The following is a 16397-nucleotide window of genomic DNA, read 5'->3' as shown; positions in this document are numbered from 1 at the left end:
TGGTTGGGGACCTCGGCGTCTGTCCAGCTGCAAGGGACCTGCTCGGCCCCCGCCCCGCGCACCGGCCCCTAAGGGCCCAAAGCCCCCCCCCCACCGCCCGCAGCTTCTGGGGGAGCAGCCACAGCCCCCTCAACCTCGCCCACCCACACGCCCTCCAGGCCTCTCCCCTCCCACCCAGCCCTGCAGCCCTTCCCGCCCACAGGCACGGCCCTGTCCCCTCAGGCCCTGCTGCTGCCCCACCCTGAGATCCTGCAACTGCCGCCCCGCCCACCCCACCCCAGGCTGCGGCAGAGTAGGGCTGAGGGCTGCGCCCCCAGCAGCCTCCAGGCCAGGCTCAGCCCTCCAGGAGGACCAGAGCTGCTCCCTGGGTGGCACAGACCCCTCCATTTCCAGCCGGCGGGCAGGACGCGGGCCCCACACAGCATCCAGGTGCAGTGGCCACTGGCCCAGGGCTGTTCCTTGCGGCCCCCCAGAGCGTGGCAGGAGACACTGAGACCTGCTCCCCACCGGCTCTGGCCGGGCAGGCCTGGGGGGTTGTCACCACATGCCAGTGACCTTGATGAGGAGTCCCTGCCCCCCCCCATGCACGACTGCAGGGGCACCCCACTAAGCACCGAGCATGTGGCTCTGCCCCTCATTTCTCAATAAAGGCCTTTCTATGGACACGGCTGGCTGGCTGCCGGGCAGACACCCTAGTGTGGGGGGGTGGGGTCTCAGCCTGGCAGGGGCGAGCCCAGTCAGTGCCCCGCAGAGGGGCAGGAGACACTCCTGGGTGGCAGACACTGGCTGCCCAAGCAGCAGACCCACTGGCTGTGCCCACTGCCAGCTGCACGCCCTCCCTCAGGCTGGCCAAGGCCTCGCCAGGGTGCCACGCTTTTTGGGGAGGGGCTGAGCGTGCCTTGGGGTTTGGCCTCCCCTGGGGAGGTCAGGATGATGGACACCACAAAGGGAGGGGCGGAGGCCAGGGCCCAGAGCTTGGGCATCACCGCCTACGGGTGCGTGCAGCTTGGCAGCTGTGGAAGGCTCCGGAGGAGTGCGGATTTGCGGAGCGGGCACTGCCCCAGCGGCGGCTGGCCCGGGGGCGTCCACGCAGCAGCGGCGGGCGGGTCCTGACCCTGGCCCCCCAAGCTTCTGAAAGCCTGTCCTCTCCCGCGAGCCGGGCTGGGGCCGCCCCGCCCGGGACCCACAGCGAGCTCTGCCGCGTGGTAGTGGGGCTCCTGGGGGTCCCCGCAGCCCACGGGCCAGGGCACAGCGCTGGCAAGTGCTCCCAGAGGGGTGCTCGGAGACAGCAGCTGTCCCCAGCCCGGCCCCGGGAGGACCCACAGCGCACAGCTCCCCGGGAGGGGCGTCCGCCACACGGCCCTGCCCCCCCAGTCCCCGGAGAGGCGGGAGCTGACCCCAAAGGCGCCAGGGGCTGAGGGCGCCCGAGAGTCCGCCCTGCGCAGCGCGAGCTGGGCTCCGAGCTCTGTGGGCCCAAGTGCTGCTGGGGCCTGAGAAAATGGGGGCCTCAGGGTGCTGCACCCCATCCCTGCTTCCCTCGCCCCCTTCCTGACTGCTGCACAAACGCCTCTGGGAGCACACGGGACGCGGTGTCCCCAAGGGCGCAGGGCAGCGGTGTCCACCCGCCCGGCACCTGACCGCCCCGGCGAGGCCCCCACCGCCCTGCTGTCCAGGGTCTACGCGTGGACTGGCGTGTGCGGCTGTCCCGCCTGCCCCTCTCTCCAAGGGACGCGGTACCCCATTCCTTCCATGGCTGCGAGGCAGGCCCGGTGCCCGTGGCCAGGCGCCCCAGCAGCCGCCCCACCCACGGCCAGGGGCTGTTTCCGGCGTGGGCCCTCCCGAGAGCTCCTGTGACCCTGCCCTGTGTGGCCGTGAGGCCCACCCACCCCCTCAGGAGCAGGAGGGCTGGGGGCAGGTCAGGCCCCAGATGCCCCACCAGCAACACTGGCCGCCCCAAACGCCGCCCAGACCCGCGTGGGCTGCTGCTCCTGCTTTGTGATCCCGGCCAGTGCGGGCGGTGGCTGGCGGGGGTGGCGGCCAGTCCCTGACTGTTGGCGTCCGCCGTCTCCTCGGCCAAGGCGGGTCCCACTGCCCCGGCGGAAGGCGGCTCTGGGCGCTGCCACCCCGCCCCGCGGGCCCGCATCACCATGGGCTTCGGCGGGAGGCCGCAGAGAGGGCCCTGGCTGGGCCGGGCAGGGTGCCCCAGCCCCCCCCCGGCTGACTCACTTCCAGAGAAGAGGGCCGTGGACGGGGCTCCCTGGGGGCGCAGGGGTTAGTCTCAGGGCTGCCAAGCTTCCCAGCCACGGCAGCCCGAGTTCCATCCCCGGCCAGGGAGCGGCCCCCATGGCGCAGACCCCTCCTGTCTCCGCTGCCCGCGCAGCAGGGCATTTCAGGGCAGGGGAAGCGGTGCCAGAGGCGCTGCCTGGCCGCGGAGGCGCGCGGGGCGGCCTGTGCACCCTCCCCGCAGGAGGGGCCCCCAGGGGCGCGTGGGGTGCCAGCAGCACCCCTGGCCTCTGCCCAAGGGACAACGGGAGCACCCCAAGTTGTGACAACCAGCGCCCAGAAGGCACCAGGTGAGTGCTGGGGGCAAAGCCACCCCACTGGCCAGAGCAGCGACCCGCTGCGGAGGGAGCCCACGCCCCGGCGAGGGGGCGACCTGGCGAGGCCCCCACAGGCCCGTTCGCGGGTCTGCCTCGAGCGCCCGAAGGAGCCCGACGTCTTCACAGCGGCCGCCCGGAGCCGGGACCGCGGGCGCCCGGGCGTCCAGTCTCGGGGCGCCGGCCAGCGCCCCCCCCCCCGCCCCCGCCCCCGCGGCGAGTCCGCCGGGCCCCGCGCAGGGCCGGAGCGCCGCGGCCCGGGGGGGCGGGGGGCGCGGGGCCCGGGGAGGGGCGGGGGGCGGGGCGGGGGGCGGTCCCGCGCCCCGCGCGCGGTCAAAGGGCACGGCACATGCGCAGCGCGCGGCCCGCCCCCCGCGCCCAGCCCGCCGCCCGAGGGGCCCGGGGCCGCCCACGGCCGTCGCGGGCCGGGCCGCGCCGCGGGGAGGGGCGGCGCCGAGGCTCGCGGCCCGGGGTCCAGGCCGGCGGGAGGCCCGGCGCGCGCGGCCCCCGGGGCCCCCGGGGCGCGGGCCGGGGGCGGGGCGGGGCGGGGCGGGGCGGGGCGGGCCGCGTAGACCCGGCCCGACGGCGGCGGACGCGCGCCCGGCTCAGACCCCCGCGCGCCCGCCCGGCCCCGGGATGCTGCTCCGGCCCCGGCGGCCGCCCCCGCCCGCGCCGCCGTCGCCCGCCAGCCCGGACCCCGAGCGCGACCCGGACGCGCCGGCCTCGCGGCCCGCCTCGCCCGGCGCGCTGGCGGCGCCCGCGCCCCCCGGCTCCCCGGGCTCGCCGGTGTCCCCGGGCTCGGCGCAGCGCACGCCCTGGAGCGCGCGCGAGACGGAGCTGCTGCTGGGCACGCTGCTGCAGCCGGCCGTGTGGCGCGCGCTGCTGCTCGACCGGCGCCGCGCGCTGCCCACCTACCGCCGCGTGTCGGCCGCGCTGGCCCGCCAGCAGGTGCGCCGCACGCCCTCGCAGTGCCGCCGCCGCTACAAGTTCCTCAAGGACAAGCTCCGCGACGCGCGCGACCAGCCGCCCGGGCCCTTCGACGCGCAGATCCGCGAGCTCATGGCGCTGCTGGGCGAGACCGGGGGCCCGCGCGGCCGCCGCCGCGCCTCCGGGCGCCCCCAGCGCGGCCGCCGCCCGGCGCCCAGCGCGCCCCCCGAGCCGGGTAGGGGCGGGGGCCGGCGGGGGGGCGGGGAGGGCGCGGGGCCCGGCCTGACCCCGCCCGCCCGCTCGCTTTGCAGACGCCGCGCCGCCGCCGGCCGCCCGCGACCCCGGCGCGGACCGCGCCTGGACGCTGGGCCTCGGCCCGTCGCCGCCCAAGCCCGCCGACGCGCCGCGCGCCCCGGCTCCCCGACGGCGCCCGGCCGCCCCGAGTGCCCCGCGCCCTTCCGCGGCCCCGGCTCGCCGCCGGCGCCCGACCGCGCGCGGGAGGACCCCGGCTCGCCGCCGCGCAGCCCCGAGGACCGCCCGCCGCCCGCGCCGCCGTCGCTGAACGCCGCGCTGCTGCAGACGCTGAGCCACCTAGGCGACATCGTGGCCGTGCTGGGCCCGCTGCGCGACCAGCTGCTGACGCTGAACCAGCACGTGGAGCAGCTGCGCGGCGCCTTCGACCAGACCGTGTCCCTGGCCGTGGGCTTCATTCTGGGCAGCGCGGCCGCCGAGCGGGGCGTCCTGGTGGACCCGCGCCCGTGAGGGGCCGCGCCCCGCCCGGCCCGCGCCCCGGTCCCCGCCCCCGCCCGCCCCCGGCCCCGTCCGTTCAATAAAGATGGTTCGCCCCGACTTGAGCCTGCGGCGCGGCTCCTTCGCCGGCAGCGGCTCGTCCCGCCGGGAGGCGCGCGCGGACCCGGGCCAGGTGCGGGGGCTCCGGCCCGGGGGGTGCCTGGGGGGGCTGCGGGGACGCCCGTCTCCACGGAGGGGCCGCGGGCCGCCGGGAACGCGGGCGGGGCGGGGCGGGGCGCGGGAGCCGGCTGGGGCCGGAGCGCGGCCGCGAGGACCTGGCCCGGGGGAGGGGCGGGCGCGCGCCCAGGTGCGCGGAGGAAGTGGCCCCAGGCGGCGCCCGCATGACAAAGCCCGACGGGGCGCATCCCGGGGGCGGGAGCCGGCCGGCCGCGGGGCTGAATGGGGCCCGCCGCGCCCTCCCCCCGCCGCCGCAGGCGCCCCGCCCCGCCCGCGGCCTCCCTGGGGCGGCGCCCGGCCCGCCCGGAGCGCCCCCTCCCAGCCCGAGGGGAGCCCGGGTGTCGCGGGGCCCCTCCAGCGTCTCCCCGCTCGGCTCCGCCCCTGGGCGGGGCGGGGGCCTCCCCTTTACCCTGGAACCCCGTTACTCCGCGCCTCCCCCGGGGGGAGCCCTGGCCGCGCCCCTCCTGGCGGCGGCGGGAGGCGGGCGGGAGTGGGGTCCGCCCGGCCCGCAGCTGGCCCGGCCCCTCGGCCTCCAGGCCGCGCGCCCGCCCGGGCCGGCCCAGGCGCGCGGGGGGCGCGTCCTCCCGTCTGCGGGGTCCGGCCGTGGCGCGGGGGTTCGCGCGCAGGCGCCTCGCGCCCCCGGGACCCCGCGGCCGCCCTTTCCTCGCCGCGGCCGTGACTGGCAAAGGCCGGCGGCGATTTCCAGCCCAGCCCGGGGCGCGGGCGGGCCCCGCGGAGTGTCCCGGACGGGCCGCGCCTCCTGGCTCTGGCCGGGCCCGGGGCGCCCTGACTGGGGAGTCCTGCTGAGCCGTGGCGGGGGCCCCAGCCCTGGTCCTGGAGCCACGGGGGCGGCCGTGAGGCCCGCGCCCCCAGACTCCTTGGGCCCCGAGCCCACGGCTGCCTCGGCCCTCTGCGCGCCACAGTGGCCGCCGCCGCCATGACCCCCGCCCGGCGCGGCTCTCGCTTCCCCTCGGCCTGGCCCGACCGAGCCGGGGCTCCGCCCCTCGCCGTCCAGAGGACGGGGCTGAGGCCTGGGGGGCTGGGTCCAGCCCGCCCTCTGCTTTTCTCCCTCGGGGGGAGGGGACTGCGTCCCCCGCATCCCCCCCCTCAGGCGTCCGAGGTCAGAACTGCGGGGCCCGTGGGGCTCGGCCAAGTCAACAGCGGCTGCCACCCCCGCACCTGGGGCGCCTCCCTGCCCGGGGGCCCCGCCCCCTCCCCCTCGCCCTGTGGGGCCCCTTCTCCCGCGCGCGCCGCTGAGGCGCAGCCGGAGACCGAGAGGCTGCTGGCCGCGGGGTCAGCTCCGGCCGGCCGGGGTCTGGTTGGTGCTGCAGCGGCCGCGGCAGCTCCGCGGCCCGGGGGGGCCTCCCCTCGCGGTGAGATCCCGCTGCAAAGTCCGTCCGCTTCAAGGTGGAGGCCGCCCTGCAGGCCCAGCACGCAGGGGCAGCGGGGGCCTGGGCCCTGACCGCTGGGCAGTGACTCCTGGCGCTCCCCGGGGTCTGCAGCCGGGGGCCTTCCCAGGACAGAGGACACAGTGGCCAGGACACCCCCGCACAGGGGCCTCCTGCACATGGACAGCCGAGCAGGGCCGGGGCCCCAGAGGGACCTGAGGGGTCCCGCCCCGTCGCCCACACGCCCTGCCCTGCCTGGCTGGCCCCAGAGCTGAGGGTCCAAGGGGAAGCGGGGGTTGGCAGGACTTGGGGTGGGGGACTGGGGGCACCCAGGTGAGGTGCTGCGCGGGCCTGTCCAGCCCTTCGTTCTACCCTAGAATCCCAGGCTCCGTCTCCCTGCACCGCCTCCACCCCCACCCCCAGCTGGGGCTGCAGGGGCCTCTCCCCAGGGCGCTCCCTGCCCCCTCCCAGGCCCCACCCTGGGCCCAGAGCCCCAGGGGGCGGGGCCTTCCCGGAGGGCCACACCTGTCCTCCCCCAGCCCATCCCCCCCTCCCTTGCCCTGAGCCAGTGCTGCCTGGGGGCAATGGTGATGGGTGGGGAGCAGCACCCCCTTTCCTGGGCTTTCTAGCAGCAAAGGAAAAGGGGCGGGGGTCCTACTTCCTCTGGCCCTCGGAAAGGGGGGGTGAGGGCAGACCCGCAGTGGACAGAGGACCAGGCCCCTCCCCACAGCCCTTCCCAGCTTGGGGCTGCGGCTCCTCATCACTCCTGCCCCGGAGCCCAGCGGGGTGGTCTCTCCCAGAGGAGCCCCTGCAGCCGCGGCCCTGGGCCACACCCCCAGGCTCTGCTCGGCCTCACTGGGGCCCCTGGAGAGGCTGGGGTCTGCGTGCAGGTGTGGAGGGGCCCTGCTCTGCCGGCCGCTCCCAGGGAAGCGCCCCCCACCCCCCAGCCGGGCAGCCCCAAGCTGATGGCTCTCTCCCAGGGGCGCAGGCTGCAGGTGCGGGGTTCACCGGCGCAGGGGCTCCTGTCCTGCACCCCGGGACCAGAGCCCCTCCAGGCGGGTGGGGGGGGGGGAGTCACCACTTCCCTAACCGGGACCCTGCCTGGCGCTGCAGGCGCAGTCCTCGGCCTCTGAGTGGGCGGTGGGTGCGGCTCCTCAGAGATCCGAGCCGCACACCCCCACCCCACCCACCCGCAGCCCAGCAGGCGGGGGGACCCTCCGTGTGGACAGAGAGAGGCGCCGGCGGCCCCCCACACAGACAAGCATCACCAGTGGGTTTGCAGGCTTCCTTTATTGACATTTCCCTCGGAAAATCGGCTCTTGCGGTGGTCACAGGGGCGTGGCGCGGGTGGAGGAAGCAGTGGCGGGGAACATATCGAGCCCCCCTTCCCCGCACGGAGCCCCCAAGCCCCCCAGACCTGGACCCCGCCGGCCGGGCCTTCCTCCAGGCGGTGCGGCGCCGCGCGGTGGTGGACCTCGCCGCCCCACCTTCCCATGCCCGACACCTCTTCAGGCCGGACCCTCGAAGAAGTATGTGCATAGGAAGGCGGGGCGCGAGAGGCGCGTCGGGGGTCCTCCTGGCGGGCCGGCCGAGATCTGCGGGGCGAGCGCGCTGGGCTCGGGGGGCGGGGCCGGGGATGGACCTGGAGCCGAGCCGGAGGAGCGGAGGGAGGGCCGGGGCCGTCGGGAGCGCAGCCGGGGAGCCGGGGAGCCGGGGAGCCCGTCGGGAGCGCAGCGGGTCCCTGCAGAGTCCGCGCTGGCCCGAGCTCTGCCGCGCCGCCGGCGAGCGCCCCTTTATGGGCCGCAGGGACCTTGGCGGGCGCGGGCAGCCGCGGTCACATGGGGCCGCAGGCCGCCAAGGCCCGTCCACCCCCGCACCTGCGAGGTCGGGGCACAAAGACCCGCTGTGAGCAGAGCGGGCCGGGCCGGGGCTCCAGGCCCGGCGCCCTCGGCCTCCCCCGCCCTTATCTCGGGCCTCTGCTGGCGTCAGGAGCGGGGAAGGCACGGGGGAGCCGGCCTGAGAAGGGGTGCGGCCCCGCCCTCCGGACGTGCCCCCACCCCCGCCCCAGGCCCCGAGGTGCCCCAGCACTGCCCACTGCGCTGGGCACTGCGCTCTCCGCCCCACCACACCCCCCTGGGGGCTGCCCAGGGGTCCGGAGGAAGGGGGGAGCCCTCCCTGGCGGGACACCCGTCCACCCTCCATCCCCAGCTCTGGAGAAGGTTGGGGCGCTGAGGGCTTGGGGGTCAGAGTGCAGGGGGAGCTGGGCAAAGACCAAAGCTGCTCACGCAGAGATTTCCCCTCCCCCAGAACCTAGAGCCCCCCAAGCCTCTGCATCCCTCCCGCCCCTACTTGGAGGGCAGGTCTGGGGGTGGAGGGCCGGTGTCTCCTCCCCATTTGGGAGCAGCTTGTCCGCAGGGGCTGGAGGGACAAGCCGTCCTGACCCCTTTGGGGTGGAAGCCAGGACCTGGGTCAAGATCCTCAGTCCCACCCTGCCTGTGGGGTCCAGCGGGTCAGCCCCCAGACACACACAGATGAGCCCCAAGTCTCAGACATGCATGACCCAGGCTCAGCTGCTCCTGCACCTCAGTGGCCACCATTCTCCATTAAACCCCAGGCCTGCCGCCCACCCCGGGTGCCATCGCCCCCCGCATTCTGCCACCCACACAGGGCCTTTCCCACCCTGAACCTCCATCTCGCGTTGCCCCCCCTTCTAGCTGCCCCCCAGGCCTGCAGGGAGCGCAGTCACCCTAGACGTCAGGGGGGGGAGGGAGGAGGCCAGGAGCGGAAGGAGAGATGAGCAGCAGCGGCCCGGGCGGGAGGGCCAAGGCTCGAGGGCTGCTCCTGGCAGGCGCCTGAGGCTGGGCTCGCCCGGTGTACGCCCCAGGGGCCCTGAGCACCCCTGAGACTGGGAACCCGCGGCCTTGGGGCTCCCGGCGGAGCCTGTACCTTGGGCAGCCACGTGGGGGCGCGCGTGCCACGAGTCCGCAGGTGCCAGCGGGCAGGTGATCCCCGCCGGCCGTGCCCACGCGCCCCCTGCGTCCCTGTCGCGTCGCTCTCCACAGCCGCCCTGCGGCCCGGAAGTCACCGTCTCCTCTGGTGGCGAAATCAACCCGGCTCACTCTGAAGCAGAGGCCCGGGCAGGTGTGGAGATGACCGGGTCTCCGTGGGGCCCGGGCCTTGCCATCCTGCCTGCGCCCCCCGTGGACGCTGATTGCCAGCCCTGTGAGCCGGCTCAAGGCCAGGCTCTGCCCAGGGCCTTGCCCAGCCACCAGGGCAGGTCAGAGACAAGGGGTCAGGGGCACCGTCCCAGCCAGCCCTTCTGGCTGCACCCCAGGGACTCAGCCCCTCAGACACATCTGTGTTCCTGGAGCAGGGGTGGCATGGGGTAAGGGCCGCCTGCTGTTTGCAGGCACTGGGGCCGCTGCCCCACTGCCTGGGCACTGTGGACCCTGCATTTCCTGCAAAGGGCCTGCCCAGGAGCAGAGCGGGCAGGTCCGCTGGGGACAGTGTGGTGAGGACCCACAGGCGGGAGCCAGGCTGAGCGCCAGGAAGCCCCTCGTGGACCAGGCCACTGGGTACAGACAAGCCCTGGGCACGGGGCCTCAGCGGTGGCCCCCGCAGCTTCCCCTAGTGGGCCCCTACCCTGGACACAGTCTCCCCCACCCTGGACGACTTGGCTCGGGTGCCCGCACGGTGATAAGGAGTGGCCTTCAGGGCTCCTCCCTGCCTGCCTCCCTCCCTCCGCTCCATCCTGGGGCCCTCACAGCTGCTCCCCAGGCTGCAGGGCCAACTCCCAGGGCCTACTCTTAACCCTTGAGTTCCTGACACTCCCAGAGGGGCCACTGGTGTGGGCCCCACGCCCCCCAGCCTGCCCCGCATTCCGCCTGCACCCCCAGCCTGCCCGCGCCCTTCCCCACCTCCCGGCCGGCCGCTGCTCCACCAGGTTTGGGAGTGCAGAGTCCCTGGCGCCCTCAGGCCGGCAAGTCACCCCTGATGCAGTTCACCCCTAGGAGAGACAGACACGGGTCCCCAAACAGGCTGGACAGAAACGTCCCCCAACGCCTGCCCACAGAGCCCAGCCGGGGTGTGTTTACACTAAAAACTGTTCGTTGTTACAGGCCTCCCCGGTGGCGCAGCGGGCTGAGCGCAGCGCTGTGAGGCTGTCCGCAGCCTCTGCAGCGCCAGTTTGATCCCCGCCGGCCTCAGAGTAGCCCACATCGCGAGCAGACCCCTCCGGTCTCCCCGCTGCCCCCCTCAGCAGTGGGTTTCAGTGGCTCTGCCTGTTCTGCTCCCCACTCTGTCTCTGGTGGGTCCTCTCACCCTCCCGCACATCTGGCCTGCACCCCTGCTCTTGTATAAATAAACCTTAAAAACAAAAACAACTATTCGTTGTTGAAACCAGGTGTCCTGAGCTGTGTTTGCTGAGTGGGGCAGCCCCACACCCCACCCCTGGAGAGGATTTGGAGGGCCAGGGCTCACAGATCTGGGGGGGCAGGGCTGAGACCCCCCCACCCTGGGGCTGGGACAGTGGGGCCAGTGCCTGTGGTGAAGTGCTGGGCCCCTCCGCCCTGTGGCCAGGCTGGCTGAGCCCCAAGGCCCCCAGGCAGAACCTGGGCCCCACCAGGCCATGGTGGGGGGGCAAGTTGAGCAGCGGCCTGGGCAGGGTTTCAAGGCTCCGGGGAAGATAACCCTCCCATGTCTCCTCTCTGGCTCTATCAGGAAGCCTCCGGGCGCGGGAACCTCCGTCCCTCCAAGGCCACGGACGGCCGCTCCACCTTCCCAGGATCCCCCGCCCCAGGAGGAACAGGGCGCTCTGCCCGCCGGCTCCCTGCCCCTGCCGGCTCCCCACCCCCGCCGGCCCCGACACCAGGCCCAGCCCTGGTCTTCACCGTCCACGCTGAGGGACCAGGCAGGGCTCAGGCCCTGGGGGGGAGGGGCAGGGCCCCAGATGTGGGAGGCCCCATCAACTCCAGGCCCAGCAGCCACCTCCAGCCTGGACCCCACGGCCCCTAGACCAGGGTGCCCGTCCTCAGGCCCTGCTCAGTGTCCTGCTCCGAGGCCAGGGTCCCCACGAGCCTCGGCAGACTCCTGGGCCAACAGGGCTGCTCCCCACGCCTGCGGAGAGTGTGGGTCCCACAGGGTAGGCACAGCAGCGCGAGCCTGAGGCACCATCAAGGACAGCAAGGAGCAGGCTGGGGGGACCAGGGTGCAGGCAGAACCCCGAGGTGCTGGCCCTGCCCTTGCTTGGGGTGGGGGAGAGTGGGGGAGACCCTGCTGGGTGCCCACCCAGGCCACTCCACCAGGACCACCTCTCCTCCCGCGGCCCCCAGCTGCCGCTCCTGCCGGACAGGTGGGGGCCCCAAGAGGTGGTGCTGGCCTGGAAGAGGTGGTGCCCTCCTGCCCTCGCCTCAGAGTCTCTGCAGGGGACTAGCTCACTTGCTGGGGGTGGATTTAAAAAAGCAAGTGCCCCCCAGGCACTGGTGTGCGAGGTCTGATGTGCAAGGCCCAGCAGGTGCCGCCCCCCCAGTAGCCCTGGTCCCGTGAAGCCCCTCAGCCACCCGAGGGGAAGCGCTTGCACCCCTGTGGGCAGCTCACACCCGGGGGCACCTACCTGGGCGCCCTCTGGGCTCTCGCCTGCCTGCACCCTCTGCTCCCCAGCACCCCCCGACCCCTCCGACCCCAAAGGCGCCAGCGGAAGTGTTGGTGGGAAAAGCAGCCTCAGGTGGGGACACCGCCCTCGCCCCAGCTCGACTGTCTGGGCCAGGGACCAGGCCCTGGGCTCTCACTCCCCGCCACCCCACCCCAGCAAGCCCTGGCCTGGCTTCGGGCCCTGCAGCCTTTGTACCAGCCCCCTCCTCCGGCCACCAAGCCCCCACTTCCTCCACACCTTGGCCCGAGTTCACCTGGGGGCCCCTCGCTCCCCTGAGCAGGCGGCAGGGACAGGTCGTGCCCTCAGGAGCCCAGGCCGGGGCGAGGCCGAGATTTCACATCAGCCGCGTGGGGTCCCCCTTGGCCAGCCTGCAGGGCTCCCAGGGGCCACCCCGCACCCCGATCATAACTTGTGGGAGGCAGCACTTGTGGGAACCAGGCCCAGGCCTCATGGTCTCAGGGGATGGGGAAGTGGCCAGAGAGGCGATGAGGCAACAGGCGCTTCACCAGCTCAGCTCCAGCCTCCAAGGCGGCCTGACACGGGGCAGAGTCACTGCAGCCGCTGCTTCCTGGGCGGGGCCGCGGGGTCCCGGCAGACACAGGTCAGCTGTATCCTCTCCAGGAGGCCGGCCATGGGGCCATGCTGCCTCATCTGGACGGCCAGGGTCCAGCCTGGCGCGGGCGCAGGTACGGGGCAGGGTCGGCCCTGCAGCCTAGAGTCCTCGCCCGGGGGAGGCCGGGCCTGCCAGCCAGGGCCTGCCTTTGGGGTGTGCTTGGGGCGTGGCCCCCTGACTGGCTGTGGCCAAGCCCCACCTTGCCTGCATCTGAGCCCCAGCCTGTGGAGGAGGCCGTGCAGTCTGAGCAGGACCCCCGCTGCCTGCCCGCCCCGCTCTCCACCACCTACCCTGCTGCCCACCTAGGGCCAGGGCCTGCACACCCCAAGGCACCTCCAGCTCCTGGCCAGCTGCGGCCCCGCGCCGGCAGGGAGGCTACTGGGCAGGGGTCTAGACCCCTAGAACCAAGGCTGGAAACCCTGAGGCCTGTGCCCCACACTGGAAGCCTTTCTGACCCAGGAGTCTAAAGGTGAACCCCAGTTCTCTCAAGATGGACGGGGTCCCACCCTTGCAACGTCCAGGCCTCTGTGCTCTGCTGGTGTTGGGGGGGCGCAGGCCCCACCCAGACCCCACAGGCCTCAGCCGGGCGTCCCCCTCTTGTCCTGGGGACCCAGAGAATGGGGGGGCTGTTCCGAGGAGAGGGTGCAGTCAGGCGGGCCCTGACCCCTAACCTCTGGGGCAAAGCGGTGACTGGCCACTCCACGCTGCCCCAGGAAGGGCGCAGGCGCACTTCCCCCACGGCGCCCCTGCACAGGACGGACACGCTACCCAGTCAGCCGTTTCTACGGTGTCTTCTGAGGACTCCAGGCAGCCGGGATCCAAGTGCTGCAAACAGCCAGCACCCCCCGAGACCCGCCCCCGAGACAGCAGGACGCCTCCAGGGCTCGAGTCTCATGTCAAAGCCGCAGTCCCCCAGGGACACGCGTGGGGACCTGGCCCCCCACAGCAGGCGCCCCGCTCTGAGCCCGCCGGGCAGTCCGCACCCATGTCTGTGTGGCCGCAGGTCTGGGGGGCTCGAGGTCCATGGTCAGGGTCCAGGTGCCGGGAGGGGCCTGGCCCCCATCTGGTCAGCTCTGCAATGCGCCGGCCCCGCAGCTCCAGCAGCAGCTCCAGCCTGTGCACCTTCATCTGCAGGAGCTGCGGAGGACATGCGCCTGAGGGCTCGGGGCCCAGGGCGCCCCAGCTGGCCGCCGGGCCCCAGCGGCGCCGGACGTGGGGCCCTGCGGGGAGGTCCTGGGCACGGAGCCAGGGGGTCGGGGGTCAGGGCTCCAGCTCACAGCAGCTCTGCGGGTGGGGAGCGGGCCTTGGGGGCTGCACGTGTGGCGTTGAGCAGCGGGCAGGGTCCTTCTGAGGGCGGAGACGGAGGCCACAGGTCAGCAGGAAGCCCTGCTGTGGACTCTGAGCCTCTCCAAGGCCGGCCATGCTCCGGCAGGGGAGGAACACAAGTGTCCGCAGACGCCACCAGCCCAGCCGTGCCCGGCCCCGCTCTGGCCTCAGCAGGGAGCCTTTGCCCGGGCCCTTCAGGTCAATCGGTCAGGCCACCGCTGGCCGGGGCCCCCCCACACAGTGACCTCCCGCCCTTCCTCCTCATGAAGGTGGCATACAGGGGCTCCCACAGTCCCTAAGGCCAGAGCAGGGCTTCGCACCTGCTCCCCAACTGCCCCCTCCATGTCTCAGGGAAAATAGTCCTGGGGTGCCAGACTGGGGGACTCGAGGTCCGTGGTCAGGGTCCAGGTGCCGGAAGGGGCCTGTCCCTGGGGCTGGCTACAGCAGGCTCACTGGGGGCTCCCGCCGGTGCCTGCACTGACCCAGGGATGGGCCTGGGGGCGGGGCACGGCTGGCAGGGCCAGTCACTATCCTCCCTGCCCTGGGCATATTTCAGCGCCCAGGGTTAGCTCTGGGCCCCCCGACCCCGCTGACCCCGGGCTCGTCGGGGAGTGGCCCCTACCCTGACCGCCTCCTGCAGCAGAGCCAGCGCCTGCTCCTTTTCTTCCAGCTGCGGCGGCAGCACGGGTTCCGGGCGTCTGGAGGGCCAGCAGCCGTCAGCAGGCACGCGGGGCGGGGGGACAGGGGACAGCCCCCCTTGTGCAGTAGCGAGTGTCTGGAGGTGGCTCATTCCCGAGGGTCTTTGTGCCAGAGGGCGTGGGGGGTCCTGCCGGCCTGCCAGACAGTGAGACGGGACCAGGCCCTGGGGCTCCGCGGCCCCCCCCCCAGCTGCCAACCACGCCCTGGCAGGACCCTGCCTGCTGGCAGCCCCAGGCCCGTGGGGAAGCCCACTCAGGAGGCTGGAGTGGGGTCCCCTGTGCCCCGGAGGAGCTACCCGCTTGGGGTCTGCTTGGCCACTGGGCCCCAAGTGCTCAGAGTCCTTGGGGCACTGGGCCCCAAGTGCCCTCCTGGGGGCCGGGCTGGGAAGGGCTTCATGTGGGGGCTCCCACACAGGGGCTTGGATACTACCTGTGTGTGCTGGGGGGGGCGAACCCCCCCGGGGCCTGTCGGCGTCGCCAGTGGAGCGTCGTGGGCCCTGCAAAGGTTCCCAAGGGGGCACAGTGAGGGGACCAGGGCAGCCCTGTCCTCCTCTGGGGGTGGCTGGGGTGGCCAGGAGGCCCAGGCCCGCCGGCCAGGCAGGGGCACCTACGGCTGTGCCCGGCCGGTCCCGGGTGCTGGCCTCCACCTTCTCCCTCAGGACACACAGGATGGGCTCGATGGCCCCGGGCGTGTTGGCCACCACCTTCCGGATATCCGCCTCCGAGACGCAGAAACGGAGCTTGTGAAAGACTTTCCTGCAAGGGAAGGGGCTGCCCCCAGCCTCAGCCAGGTGTCCTGCGCGGGACCAGGACGGGGCAGCAGTGCTGGCGGGTGGCCTCGCCCGTGGGCGTGGGGACCAGGCTGCGCCATCCTCCCGCTGGCTGGCCTGGGTCTGCGGGGTGTCCCGCCGGTCCCTGCGACCCCTCATTTCCTCCCCAGGGCAGGGCAGCTCCGTCCCCGGCCGTGGGGCCCCAGTTTCCTCTCCCTTGGTAACCCTGAAATGAGCCCCATGGGGACCCTCCCGGCCCGGCCCGGGCCCCCAGCCCCAGGGTAGCAGCCAGCTCCTCCTTGGCGGCCGCCAGTGGCTGCCCAGCTGCGCCCTCGCCCTCGCAGGGACTGGACCCCACGCCAACCTTCGCCGCAGCCTCCCTGGCGCCACCCTCCGGCCGCCCAACTGCCGGCCGTCCCCGCGGCCGCGTGTCCCGCTGTCACCGCGCGGGCGGGGCGGGGCGGGGCGGGGCCTGCCTGCTGAGGATGCTCCGGCTGCTGAGCTTGCAGGTGGGCACGTAGTTGTGCAGGTCCGCGAGCCGGGGCGGAGGAGCTTCACGATCTCCGCCAGCATCACTGCGGGCGGGCGGGGCTCGCGGGGCGGCGCGGGCCGAGGCGCCGGGAGGGCCCAGTGCCCGGGCGGGGCTCCCGGGGACGGGGCCAGCCCAGCGGCTGCAGACGCCCCAGGGAAAGGGGCTGAGGCCGGGCCTGGGGTCAGAGGCGCGCCGGGGCCAGGCGCCCCCCGCCCCGGGGAAGCCGGGAGGATCCGCGTGGGCGCCGCCGCTCCCACCCACGTGGGCGCCCCCGCCCGGGGCTGCAGCCCCCCGCCGCGGCCCGCGCTCACCGCCGTCGCTGAAGTCCCGGGCCAGGCGGCGGCGCTGCGGCGGCCGAGCGGGAGCGCGTCCAGCCAGGCGTGGAGGCCGCGCAGCGCGCCGCGGGGCAGCGGCGGGGCCGGCGGGATCGGCGTGGCGGCGCCCGGCATGGCGGCAGGCCGCGTCGGGGCGTTGCCGGGAGACGGCGCGGGGGCGGGGCCGGCAGCGCGGGGGCGGGGCCGGCAGCGCGGGGGCGGGGCCGTGAGGGTTGGGGCGGGGCCAGGGGTTGGGGGCGGGGCGGGCGCGCTCCGGGGTAACGGGCAGCGCCCGAGCGCCCGGCCCCGAACCCCGCGTTGGCGTCGCCCGCTCCGCCCCCGGAGAAGCCTCCCGCCGGCCCCCGGGGGCGCAGGGGTGAAGCCCCGCGCCGTGCAGCGCTCCGCAGCCTCTGCGGCCTGAGTTCGATCCCCGGCCGGGAGCTTCCCGGGGCGCGGCAGGCCCCGCCCCCCCGCGGCCCCAGCGGCGGGCTTCGGGGGAGCCGCCTGCTCCGCGCCCCACTGTCCCTGGGGAGCCCCCGCCCCCCTCGTGCGTGCAGGAATAAACAAACATTTTTTTAAGAAAAGGATCCCGTCGTTTAGAACTTCATCAATAATT

General features: G+C 74.4%; 2 protein-coding genes across 2 annotated transcripts; one reads left to right on the top strand and one right to left on the bottom strand.

The window, feature by feature from the left end:
• Positions 1-3233: 3233 nt before the first annotated feature.
• UTF1 (undifferentiated embryonic cell transcription factor 1) lies at positions 3234-4286 on the top strand. Its single transcript, XM_037496875.1, is given in 3 exon segments — positions 3234-3759; positions 3836-3925; positions 3928-4286. Coding segments are annotated over 3 exon segments (975 nt in total).
• An 8121-nt stretch (positions 4287-12407) lies between these two features.
• Positions 12408-15916, bottom strand: LOC119234114 (sperm flagellar protein 1-like). The gene is made up of 6 exons (XM_037496874.1): positions 15729-15916; positions 15412-15606; positions 14777-14921; positions 14596-14662; positions 14090-14301; positions 12408-13278 (listed from the first exon to the last, which is right to left on the bottom strand). Exons 1-6 carry the CDS (start codon positions 15914-15916, stop codon positions 13033-13035), a joined length of 1053 nt encoding a protein of 350 aa, XP_037352771.1. The 3' UTR covers positions 12408-13032.
• Between the last annotated feature and the right edge of the window lie 481 nt (positions 15917-16397).

Source organism: Talpa occidentalis, unplaced genomic scaffold, assembly GCF_014898055.3.
Source record: "Talpa occidentalis isolate TD23 unplaced genomic scaffold, MPIMG_talOcc4v2.1 talOcc4.8, whole genome shotgun sequence".
Taxonomy (NCBI): Eukaryota; Metazoa; Chordata; class Mammalia; order Eulipotyphla; family Talpidae; genus Talpa; species Talpa occidentalis.
The sequence above is the reverse complement of the archived record's forward strand: the minus strand, read 5'-3'. Positions and strand labels throughout refer to the sequence as shown.

Bases quoted from the DNA above. Each gene is read 5' to 3' on its own strand.
- LOC119234114 (XM_037496874.1), bottom strand. From the start codon at position 15,916: ATGCCGGGCGCCGCCACGCCGATCCCGCCGGCCCCGCCGCTGCCCCGC. The intron at 15,607-15,728 runs GTGGGTGGGAGC...GGGCGTCTGCAG, and splicing joins CCCCGGGCGGGGGCGCCCAC to CCGCTGGGCTGGCCCCGTCC. The intron at 14,302-14,595 runs GTAGTATCCAAG...ACTGTCTGGCAG, and splicing joins GCCCCCCCCAGCACACACAG to GCCGGCAGGACCCCCCACGC.